General features: G+C 35.8%; 1 protein-coding gene across 3 annotated transcripts in view; it reads left to right on the top strand.

Annotated features, from left to right (window-relative positions):
* Positions 1–12954, top strand: part of IL1RAPL1 (interleukin 1 receptor accessory protein like 1) — a 704387-nt gene extending 691433 nt beyond the window's left edge. For all 3 annotated transcript variants that reach the window (XM_069873597.1, XM_069873613.1, XM_069873606.1), the window contains exons 10-11: positions 8132–8302; positions 9548–12954. In XM_069873597.1, the coding sequence (XP_069729698.1) occupies positions 8132–8302; positions 9548–10266 (890 nt within the window). In that variant the 3' untranslated portion in view covers positions 10267–12954. The remainder of the gene's footprint in view (positions 1–8131; positions 8303–9547) is intronic.
* Positions 12955–13384: the final 430 nt, after the last annotated feature.

The following is a 13384-nucleotide window of genomic DNA, read 5'->3' as shown; positions in this document are numbered from 1 at the left end:
CTAGTGAGATGTCCCTGCGCACAGCGAGGGGGTTGGAACTAGATGATCCTTAAGGTCCCTTCCAACCCAAACTATTCTATGATTCTATGACTAGCAGTGTTCATGAACTGACCTATGGGGTTGTTCAGATAATACCTTATCAACCCTACAAGATGAGATGAGAGAAAATAAGATATATTTCTTAGCTGTTTCCAAACCAGTAAACCTCTAACACAACTAGGAAAGACAATGCCTTGAAATTCTTACTATTTCAGTGTAACTTAGTTGCTAACTTTCAAATATAAATTTTACTAACAGTTTAGGCACTGCCAAAGGACTTATGTTAATGATTATGCTTTGCAGGTATAGCTAGACTGAAATTACTGTTGAAGTCAGTGATTTTGCAATTACAGAATCTTCCCTGGAGACCCATAGAATAAGTTTGTAGTAGCAGCCTCACTACTGTCGTATTGGCTCTTGGCAAATTATGGCAATAAGAATTCTTATTCTATGAATACCAATTTCAAATTCTATTAAAATTACATACAGAAAAATGCAGTTTCCATCTTTATAAATATTACTGGTTACAAAAGGGGATTTTCTTCTTCTTTAATTACAATGTTATTGTTGGAGAACTACTTCTCTTAACTCTTCTCATTTATGTAAATTATTTACAACTGAAATGCAATTTAAATGATAAAATCTCAATTTCTGTCTCCACTGGATGTGAGATTTGCTAGATTCTGTCCTTGAAACTTACTAATTCAAAGAAGATTCGTGCTTTTTTTCTCTCTTCCCTTGATATAGAATCTGAAGTACATGCATAATACATACATGTTAAAAAACCCAAAAAAATATTACCAAGCATGTCTTTAAATTCCAAACTAAAAGATTGTTATAGGTTAAAAAGTCCAGATTTAAAGTAGAAAACCAAAAGCCTATCATATATAAATCAATGAAGACTGAGATATCTCCTGTTGCTCCCTCAGCAGCAGCCTCAAATAGTTCTACACTTCAAAGTTCTTTTATCAAAGGCCAAAGCACATTCCACATTTCTGAGGTAGGTGAGATGCACACAGAATACTGTCATCTAATTTTAAGAATCTTAGATTAAAAGCCTGTTTCCAAGCTACTTCTCCCTTGACTTTTGTTTATATCTATAAAGATTTACTTAACTTTTCTCTGCTTTCCCTAGATCATGGTTGTTTTAGCTTCAGTTTTCAAAATACTTAATAACAATGGTAGTATTCAAGTGCTGTCACTGAGGTCAACAGAAGTAAGGATTACACATAAAATTCAGCATGTATTTTATACAGGTAATTAGTTGCTTTGTTGAATTAAGACCATAAGAAGAGCATCAACTTTCAACACCTTTTATTCAAGAGAATTCCTTAGTACAGGAAAATTATATTCTTCCATTTTCAGAATTTACATGACACTCTTTATTAGTACCTCTTCCTACTTTCTCCTTTTTTAAACTGTAGGTAATTTCTTCCAGTCTTTCATAGATAACTATTATGCTATTCTGTTTTCCCAGCTACATAGATATCATTCAGTCTCTCAATATCTACTAATAACACATTTTTAATAAGTTTGATATCTTACCTGCAAATAATTCATAGCAATTAAGAAAATTATTTCTATCATCATCTTCTAACTTTCGTATTTTTTAACATTGTGAAACAGACTCCTGAGTTTTCATGTCTGTCAAGAGCAACTGCTAATAGTGATGCTTCATCAGTTTTTCATAATGGAAGTAGAATGTCTTAAGTGGTAGTAACAAATTTAAACTTCCATGTTAATGAGAATGACTAAGAAACATTTGAGATGTGTTCTTCATTTAGTTAGGAATACAAAACCAGACTAATTATGAAAGAAAAAATAACTTAAATAACAGGTTATTCAGTTTAAACAAGTATAATTCATCTTATGTATCTATCAATGCCAAATTTTAGCTGTGATTATAGAGGGAAAATATAGCTTACACCTGAAATCATGTCACTGCATTATTTTTTGTGTATATATTTATCTGCGGGGAATCAATCCTATTTTTCAATGTCAAATGCAGCATTGATATCTTGGGGGATCATAAATATTCTTGTAAAACAAACTTTAAAATTGTTACATCTTTTATTTTTTCATGTTCTTTAGACTTTCAAAATTCATTAAGGCTTAATGGGGCAGATGGGAGAAAAGAAGAAAAAAAAAGAGGGAAAATAAGAGAAAAAGAAACACATGTCCATTGGTTTAACATTTCTTTAACCCCTTGCCCAGTGCTGCATTTACAAAATCTGTCTCCAGTTTGCCATTACCCACTCTGCACAAGGAAATGAACGGTCATTAAGAATGCTGTACTTAAATACTTTTCCACAGAAAAATATTTTGCATCATCATGTGTTTTATTAACATTAAAAGAGCTTGACATTAAAACATAAGAGAAAATTTTAAAGTAAGGTTCACAAGCAACAGTAATGTAAGAAAAAGATAGTGTGAGAAAAAGTATAAGCTTTTTTAAAGACTTAGGATTTGGGTATTTTCCTCAACTTAGTATTTAAATTGCCATTTTCATTACATTAATGGTGATGAACAATATTGCAGTGTATACATTTAATGTGGCCCCATGAATAATGAAACAAATGCAGATTATGAAATGCCATAGTCATTATAATTTTGGAACAGCTACTGTCTCTAGGAAATTTTGAAAGCCCAGGAGTTTGTAACCTTTTCTGGACACGTCTTATTTTTTAAAGAGGAAAGCCTCTTGCATCAGCTTGACTCCAACTCCCTGCTTCTAAGGACCCCACTTGAAAGCCTGAAAGTCAGAGTTAAATCAATGCAATGCTCCGAAACTCCAGTAATGAGTATTTGAATCTTTACTAGGCTGGCATGTGCTCTGGCAATGGAGGAGGATCAGCTATCTAGTTCCGCATTGGTATAGAAATAGAAGGTCTTGCCAAAGCCAGATGTGTTGCCAGGTAATCTTACCTGCAGAGAAGCCTGCATATGCTCAGCTGCCTTCAGTGCGCTCAATGTTTCTGAAGGCATTGCTAATTACTCTGGAGGATTTCAAATTGCACAGAGACATGGATTGACCCTGGTGCCTAGGTCTTACAGCTTCACTAAAACGAGATTCACTATGAAATATGGCATTGCTGGATTTCTCTTTGCTTTGATCTATTTATCTGTCTTGTCTTAAAACATATCATACCAGCTGAAAATCAGAGTTTGTTACCTGCTTGAGCCTGGCTGATGAGAAAATACTGACTCTATGAAGGCTGGTTTATGTTTTTAAAAAATAGTTTTCATTCATATAAATAATTTTCTGTCTCCCATTAGCAGAAATATCTGCAATGTTTAAGGTTTAATAAAACCTCAAAGGCCCAAACTACTGGCTTTTTGGATCACAACATGTAAATAATTGGAAAACCTGTACATATACAACATTAATTCAAAGCTGAATTTGTTTGCTGGCCCCTGTAGAAGACAAAGATTTATCTATCCTTCTGTAGGCAGCAGTTTACCATTCCTTCATGTGTAGCTGTTACAAAAGCGTGTATACAGATGAGTTCTTAGACGTCTGATGACAATTTGCTTATCCAAAGATCCCATTTGCATGTATCAAAGTGGATGCATATAGAGTCTGCGTTTTATTTTATGCTCACATTGAGCCTTTAAGTTGCTGCTGAGCACATTCTTGGAATAACAAGCATTATTTGCAGCTTCATCCCCTAAAAGTTTATGTAACTTCTGCTGGATTAACACTGTAGAAAGTTGCAGGAATTGTGATAACATATTGTACGAGTACCAAAAGAAATGGATAACATTAAAGAATGCATGTTGCAGAAATGCAACAGGTGCTTTGGCTAAAATCCTAGGTCACTACATCAAGTAAGGTTCTATGTGTTATTAATAAGGCTGGGATTTCACCCTCAATATTTACCCCTAAAATCAACCAAAACGATTTTGCCAGACTTGAGACTGAGTGCAGCTCCATAACCATTACTCAATGCTTTCAACTTCATAAAATAGTTAAAATTACATAGCAAATATTGAAAAATAAATTATATAGCAGTATTGTACCTTTTGACCAGAGTCTTCCAGTACTAGTGTTTTTGGAATAACTGAAACATTTGTGAGCTGAGTATATGATACCTTGAGGACAGGCTGTATTCAACCCCATTGTGGTAAACTGATACAGAGTTTCCACATGCTCTCATGGTCGTCAGCAGTAAAGTAAAAAGAAAGTTTTTTACATTAAGACTGATTGAATTCAGCCATGTAAGGTCTGGTTTATTTTTTGTTTTGGTATTTTCAGTTAGTAGATACAGCAAAACTACACAGAAATGGAAGCTGTTGAGCTAAAGAGCTCCTTCCTAGTTCTATACTGGAAACAGAAAACAACTACAAACCACATAACTGAAGAGGATTACTTACCTGGTCTCAAAGAATGAGGGGAGAAGATTTATTACATCAAAATGTTTCAAATTATTGCTGTTGCATGATATTGTATGTCAAACTCAGCTGTGTTCACTAAATTAAAGGACAACCATTACATAATACAGGTTTGCAATGTACCTGGACAGAAAGCAAGATGAACTTATTCTGATATGATTCTTAAAAAAGAATCCTGAAATGCTTAAAAGAATAAGAGTGCTTTCTGGTACAAAAGTACATGTAGATAATTGCTTTCAGTCTCCATGGGAAAGAAAAAACATTTCAAATTAAATGATCAACGTCCTTGCCTTTGGTTATTAGCAGCTATTTTTCTTCCTAAGTGTGGGAGGAAACAGGTAATAACTATATTCCAGTTTATTGCTAATGCACAGAAGCCTTATGAAAAAAAACCTTTGAAATGGCATAATCTATATCTAAAGCCAAAGTGCAAGCAACAATCAATCACATTTTTATTTCTGAGGATGCTTGGATAGAAGACTTAATTGTTTGCTGATGTAGGAAAATAAGGCAATTCTCATGTTAAAGAAAAAGCTTAGTTTGTCACCAGCTTTTTTGTGTTTTCAATTTAGATTTTTGCGTTTTTTTCTGACACTGATTAGTAGATCCAGCCAGTATCTGAACTTATTGCATAGCCGAATCTCTAATTATCATACTACATAGTAATATAAGTAGTATGATTTGATTTGTGATTAGGAACAGAAGAGGAATTTTCTGACAAAGTGTTTCTTTTTCTTGGAAAAGAAAGATATGCTGACACCAAGTATTTTCACAGGTAAAATACCTGTTCCAGTGTATGGCCAAGAAAACACAAAGCTATGATGGACTTCCTGCATGCATGCTAGGAGTCTGGAAACTCCTGGCTGCATTGCTCAAAGGAAGGCTTACTTGGAGAACAGTCGGAGAGCAAAAGGCTTGAGAACAAAAAGCCTCCTGTCTCCACGTGACATGACCAAGAGACTAGCAAGATGTGAGCACCATCTCCTAGAGTTTGACAGCCGTAAGATCAGGATGTCTGCAGGCTCCCATCTTTCCCTCTCAGTCCATTGGGACAGCACATTAAAAAAACATGATTTATAATCAAAAATTGTCTTTAGAATGTAGGCAGCAGTCCCACCCATTACAAGCAGGAGTGGGTGGGACCATTTAACTGAGAAGAACTGCAAACAGAGACATTGCTTAACATGTGTTTAAATACTTTCCTGGAGATTTCATCAATTTTATGATTTCTCCCATTTTTCATTATAACTGAAGTTTTACAGTATTTACAATAGTAAATAGCGTTATTGCTCTTTGATCACATCACAGAAAAGATAGTTTATGATGGCAGTGTAGCTATCTACCCACTGGAGTTCTTTAAATGTTTCCCAGAGTTGGCAGTGTAACTCAGATAACTTTAATTAACTAAAAGCAGACTAATACATAAATATCATAGAAGTAAAACAAAGGCATATGTGTTTGTCCCAGGCATTTCACATTTTGCAAATTGTCTGCTCGTGCCAGTATGTCAGCCCATCAGATAACAAAATGAGGCAATTCTGCTGTAAAGTGTACTTTATACTTTTCATGATATGAAGTTGAAAATAACTGACAGATGGGAGTATAATAGCTAAAGGAAACCACTGTGCTAATGCATCAAACAGTTCCCCAGACTGGACTACAATCTTGCTGGGCTGGAGTTTGAATAAATTCGTAATTGCCTGAACCCATCTGTGTAGATATACCTGGGTGTTCACAGCCCTTCGAATCCTATTTAAACTAGGGAACTAGGGTGGATAGAAATATTGCCTGCAATACAGGATAGTGCAGTTGTAGTAAGTGGAAATGGTGGAGTCTCCATGGTATGAAAAATGTATATTTCAAATAAATACATTAGTTGGATATTTACATATACCAGATAGTAGTGGCAGAGTGTGAATAATTTTGCCTCTAAGTGAGAACGTGCAAACCATATTAGAAACCACTTCTCTGAGCCTTTAAAACTGTTTGAACACTGCATTATATCTTATTATTTATCCTTTTAAGAAATGATACATTCCCATCTTTACTCAAAGACTTTCAATGAACTCACTTTGTTCTCAAGCAAGTACTATGGTTATGACCTTTACTAAGGTCATGACAGAAAATGGCATTACTGCCTCATCAGTTTGTCAGTAGTCATAATTTCCCTGTATATCTCTTGCCCTCTCCCTATGTTAACTAAGTTGCTGGGTTAGCACTGTCCTGTAGAAACAAAAACCTGCTATATAATCTCCCTCTGTCGCATACTGGATCTATTTAGTGCTATTTCTAGGCATTGTCAAAAGTGTGAGGTACTTGTCCATTGTAAAGGATAATGGTTTCACAAATATTCCAGAGGAAATTAATGGAGCAAGTGAACCATAGGAGGAAGTGCTTCTCTTTTTCTTCTTCTAATATCACACAAAGAGTGTGCAGGGGAGAGAATGAGCATGAAGCCATTTCATGGGTTTGGTAAGTTTGAAAGTAGTTATGGCTTTACCATTTAAGTTTTGCCATCTGCAAATGTTAATAAGAATAATATCTATGCTTTCTCAGAAGGAAGAGTGGACTGTTCAAAATTAACACCATTTTATTAATTTCATTTATACTCTTTGCACCTATCCTGCATTTGGCAAGCTTTTCCAAATAATGCTACCAGAGTACCAAAAGATGCAAGATGAGGAAAGGAGTGGCTCACTAAATAACTAAAGTTAGCATTGGAGGAATATAACATTACTTATGGTGCACAGTCAAGTATTCAATCAGGTCTCTTTTACAAGTAGTTGATATTCTTCATAGCCTATGCATAATGTTGATGAGAGACTTAGAAGGATGTTAACATTTCAATACTCTTGCCATTGATTTTTTCTGCTTTCTTCATAACAAAAGTCAAACCCTGACCTCTTATTCCACTGAATTAGTTCCAGAACACTTGGCATTATTGACCCCCTAATGAAAATTAATGATGACTGTTTTGATTCAGTCTTTCAAGTAGGCACAACAAACATGTTTAAGCAACAGGCACACTTTTTTCTCATATTGAAGTGAAATAACACACTGTTAAGTAACAAAATGTACATTAATGCAACATTAAATTTGCAAATTTAACCATATAGAATCAGGAAATTTAAACTACTTTATCAGGAGCTGATGATTTAAGCTTGGCAATAATTTCAGACTAGGAAAGCCAATGAGTTTTACAAGTAAAGATACATATACAATTAGAACACTTTGGCCCAAGGCCCTAAACTTCTAGTAAAAATCTTGCAAAACTGAAATGGTTTTACCAAGCAACAGAGGCAATTGCACATTAGCCTAGGTATTTCCATGCTTTCCTTTTAAAGCTAAAAAAGAATTCACATTATTTTCAGAAACTTTTCTCCTTTGTGCTCACAAGGTGTCACCCCACAGTTGGGTGGATTTCTTTCATACAGAGCCTTACACAAATGTTTATGCAAAACCTTACTTCAGTCTATGGCTATGGATCCCTTCTCCCTTGCATCTGCGTAAATAAGGATTACCTCTACGAGGTTAAACAGGAAAGGTGAGTGTGTTCATATCTACATATTGGGTGAAGCAGGCCATATTATCTGAACAATTTCAAATCCTGGTAAGTTCCTTCAGAAATTATTCCTGGGGAATTATCTTGGAAATCTGCAAGGATAATGAACTAACTTACTTTCTTCCTCTCTTTCCTTAGAAAACAAAGACTATGATGCATATCTATCCTATACCAAAGTGGATCCTGATCAGTGGAATCAAGAAACTGGAGAAGAAGAAAGATTTGCTCTGGAGATCCTCCCAGATATGCTTGAAAAGCATTATGGATACAAGTTATTCATACCAGATAGGGATTTGATTCCCACAGGAAGTAAGTAATGTCTTTATGTTTGTGTATTTCCTAAGCAGCAAGTGCAGGGATTGCAGAGATTGTTTTGGTATTGTTTCTACACCTCCTCCTTCAGAATGTCATCTTAGGGAATGATGAAGATAAGCATACTAAATGTGTATAAGGTGATTATTTATATTAATTGTATTATACTGATTGAAGGTGGGACAGTACTGAAAGAGCATGCATAAATAAAGGAAGTAAATGACACCACCATTTTCCACAGTTTTTTCAGAACTTCCATCTGTGGGAATGAATACAAAGGTATCTGTTTTTGTTCCTTAGAGTTCGCCTGAAAAAATATCCATGATTCTAAGTGTTTATTACAGAAATTCAGATAGGAAGTAAAAAGTTGTGTTTGGACCAGGGCAAGGGTTGAGTAATAACATCTGCAGCAGAGCAAAGTACTGGAGATAAAGGTGCAGTGAAGGTATTGGATTATTCTCAGAGACTACAAATTAGAATTTATTCCAGCTAGTACAAGTAGATATTTTTCATGCTTCTTTCACATATTCCAACATATGTACAGTAATTTTTTTGTAAGTTGCTGTAATATTTTTCTAACTGCAGTGTAACCATATAGACAGCTACTAAATTCAATATCTTTTACTGAACATAAGAAAAGATGCTTGATATAGGCAAAGAACAACATCAGACATAATTGCATGGATATTTTTGAAACCTACAGCAACAGCAAACTTTAATTTGCAGGAGAAAACACTGGTTTTGAGAATGTGTGTTCTGAAGGCATGAAAAGAAAACAAAAATCTAACCTTACAGTACACCTTAGAGTATCGTTTAGGTTTGAGAATGAGTCCCTGCAGGTCATAGTTGCTGCTCTGTTGCCCACTTGAATGGCTTTGCCTGTTTAAAGGATAAAGTGGTGATGGACACACTTGTTCCAATAAAGATAAAGACAGTGGTACTAAACCACAACTCGCGAACACTCATAATCCATAGTGACTGGGGGAATAGAAATTTTGCAGGATCATAGAATGGTTGAGACTGAAAGGGAAGAACCTCTGGAGGTCATCTGATCCAACTCCCTGCTCAAGCAGGGCCAGGACCACATCCTGGCGAGCCAACCTGGCACGTTTGCAGGTGATGGTTTTGCATATGTCCATGAACTCTTCCAGGAGCTGGGATTTGTTTCTGTTGTTTCTCCCCGGTCTGTGGGAGCAGAGTGTTTTCTTAGATTGAGTTTTGAACACTTGTCTTATTTCGTAGCCTACATTGAAGATGTGGCAAGATGTGTAGACCAAAGCAAGCGATTGATCATCGTCATGACTCCAAATTATGTGGTAAGAAGAGGCTGGAGCATCTTTGAACTGGAAACAAGACTTCGAAACATGCTAGTCACAGGTGAAATCAAAGTGATATTGATTGAATGCAGTGAACTACGAGGAGTCATGAACTACCAGGAGGTTGAGGCGCTGAAACATACCATCAAGCTCCTCACTGTCATTAAATGGCATGGACCAAAATGCAACAAGTTGAATTCCAAGTTCTGGAAACGTTTACAGTACGAAATGCCTTTTAAGAGGATTGAACCCATCACACATGAGCAGGTGTTAGATGTCAGTGAGCAGGGGCCCTTTGGGGAACTGCAGACAGTCTCCGCAATTTCCATGGCTGCTGCCACCTCCACTGCTCTTGCCACTGCCCATCCAGACCTGCGCTCCACCTTTCATAACACGTATCATTCACAGATGCGCCAGAAACACTATTATCGAAGCTATGAATACGATGTACCTCCTACTGGCACACTGCCACTTACCTCAATAGGTAATCAGCATACCTACTGCAACATCCCTATGACACTTATAAATGGGCAGCGGCCACAGACAAAAACTAACAGGGAGCAGAATCCAGAAGAGGCTCACACAAACAGTGCGATACTGCCTCTCTTGCCACGGGAGACTAGTATATCAAGTGTCATTTGGTGACCAAAATGCAAGGGGCCTTCAAACCCCGTGAGTAGGAGCTGAATCTGCAGTCTGGTGCCTGGAACTACATCCTCGACTGCTGCTGTTAAACATGCATTACAACTGATAACATACGAGGAAAAACAGGGTCTTGTACATATGTTTTTTGCAATTTCTTTGTAGCATCAGTCTTCCTGTTTTACCCATGTCTCTTCCCATTCACATTTTTGGCTTTGTTTTATATGTCATTGGAATTTGTATATTTACATTTTTTCTAAATGAAGAGACTGCTGTATAGATAGGAAACTTTTTTGCTTCATTGGTATAGTTTTAGACTTTTTGTTTGTTTGTTTTTAACCTCTCTTGGGAATGCTTGGACAAAGCTATGTTGATATCAGAAGCACCATCCATTTTGTTGGCCTGCCTAGCCTGTTTCCTGAAGGCCATGCCTGCTGCAGTTCATTTCTTTTGGAAAATATTTGTTCTTAGAAGGACCCCATCCCTCACTGAGAACTCCAGTTTCATTTCTACTCTCCTAGTGTGCGCTGCTTCTTCCCTGCCCTTACAGTGGCCCCCATTTGGGGTAACACTCAGTCTGATCATCTAACATGTAACTTGGTAGATACCTGTCAAACAACAGAGTATACCCAGCCTGTATTGGTTACTTCACAATAGTCACCACAGAGTGTGAAGAAAATAGAGATGGTTTGGTTTTTTGCTTTCTTGGATTTTTGTTTGCTTTTTTTTTTTTTAATTATCATTTTAAGTATGAGTTGAATGTATCCCTTTTATAAATATAAAAGCAAACCCTATTTTTAACATTTCCTGGAAAAGCATTAAAGTTGTTGTGGATTTTATTTTTAAACATTTAACTTTTTATTTCCCCGCTTTCAAAATCCTGCAAATAAGATCATTTGCAATTGTCAGACAATTAAGACAAGTGAGGCAATAGGCACTGAAGTGCAGTGCAGTGTGTCCTGCTGATATTTGCAGAACTGACTTTCAAACCAAAGGGGAATAAAAAGATAATGATTTGTCATTTTGTATTATAGAAAGTGTTATTTTCTGAAAAACTAAGAGCAAAACGTTATTTTGTTGTTGATTACAGAGTCCCCTTGTATTTTAATGTCCCCAAACCTGTATTTGCTTTAAAATTATATATTCAGGATTAAGAAATATTATTTCATTTGGTTTTATCTTGTAACTATAAGTAAAACTTTATTAATTTCAACATGATTTCAGTAAGAACTCAGGCAGAAAAAAATGACATGAATACCAACAAATATAATTGTTTTCAGAATAAGTTTTATTTATACAAAATTAATATTTAAATCAGACCTGGAAGTATTAAAAGCAATTTATTCACTTTAATGAATAAATAAATTAGTTCTATTTTTTATGTATGATTCTATCTTTGAGGAGTTGCCAATAATGTGTGTACCACAATTGCCTGAGAAGAAAAAAAGTAATAGTATGTTTATATCTGGACATCTTTAAGACAAAAAAAATAAGCATCTTATGTTTTAAATAATGAAAAGTCCTTTCTGGTTTTAGAATGAGAGAGAAGTGGTGTTGCAGCATACAATATATTCAGGCCAACCTCTCTGCTACTCTCTGCTAGCAGAAGCAGGGGAGCTTGGGCAGAGCTGGTTGCAGCACACTGTTGTATAGTCATGGGTTTGATTTACCCTGGCAGAAATGTAACTGGTATCCTGGCAAACAGACATTATAGTCTACTTACACAATTAATAAGCTTTAGGTATTTTTATGTTAGCTTAATTACATTAGCCGATATAATGGATATGTGGGGATTGTTCATCCTGATTGTCAAAATGAGAAAAGTACATCTTATAATATTTTGGTCTTCTCTAACAAAAAGTGATGGGGAGAGAGCAGTTAAACTGCAGTTTGGGGGATGTTTGTGGCAGTAAGCCAGAACTGACAGTGTGGGAGGAAATGACTGTGCTTCTGTTGTGAAAGTCAAGAAATCTCAGTATCTGCATAACAAGCTAATAGAGCTTTGGGATGTGCACTGATTTTTATTTGCTTAAAAATATTTATTTCTCTGACAATTTTCTCAATTCCTTTTCTATACTCTATTCTTTATTGAGGTGTCTCCCTCTGGACAACTGCCAAACATCCGCAAAATGGAAATGAACCTGCCAGGCTAGATAAATCTTTAAGAGAGTTTTGCACATTTGGCTATTTTCATAGTGTAAGAAAGCTATTATTTATTTGCTTTTACAGACACCTGTCAGGCACTGATGGCATTTCCCTTCATTCAACTGGATGCCAAATACCCCAGTATTCTCTGAAAGCAATGCATTCTTTTTCCCCCCTTTCCCTCCCCTGTAAATGCCCTGAGCTAAAGACTGGGATGTGGAATAAATGTAGAATGTAACTATCTTACTGCAGTCACATTTAGATGATTGGTAGGCATTTCCTTAGGCACACGGGGAGTACATTTCTCTTATTCTATTTTTAGTGTAGATTTAAGCACTTTCAATAGCATGATTCAGGGATTAATGGATAATATTTGATATTCGCACTACTTAAAAAAGTTTTTCTTAAAATGTTTTGTCATAATATTAAATAAAAGAAAAACAAACAAAAAAAAGACAAACCACAAAACAAAGCCTGAAATAAATGGAAAAGCTGATATGGCTTCAGAAACATTTATCCTTAGTATTTCTCTTCAATGAACAGCTCTGTGTGGGGAACAGTAAAGGAAACATTTGTGTGTTCACGTGCTCTGTTTGACAAAACTTCTGTTTGAACTAAAAATAAAATGAAAAAAAAAACAACTAAACCAATCTGTCATTGCCCTAGTGCTTAGGCTCCATCCTCTCTTCACGAAGGTGTTCCAGTTTTTAACAATCCTGCCAGAAGTGTGCATGCAATAGCCACACATATGAGGTTTAGCCATAAGCAAATAGCACTTTATTTTAAAAAATGTGCAGTGTGATGATTGGAAAAACTTACTCTGCCTGGAAAATTACTTTGAGTCTATATGTGGATTCTATGCATACAAATTAACCAGGTGTGGTGCTTGGTCTTTATAAGGTTCTTTCTAATCAGGGTGGTCCTTGATATAAAACTAAAGGACTCTGTTGCACAACCTGTAGAAATTCAGTATATA

The sequence above is a fragment of the Phaenicophaeus curvirostris genome, chromosome 1 (assembly GCF_032191515.1).
Source record: "Phaenicophaeus curvirostris isolate KB17595 chromosome 1, BPBGC_Pcur_1.0, whole genome shotgun sequence".
Lineage (NCBI taxonomy): Eukaryota > Metazoa > Chordata > Aves > Cuculiformes > Cuculidae > Phaenicophaeus > Phaenicophaeus curvirostris.
This window is presented reverse-complemented; position numbering and strand designations above follow the sequence as displayed.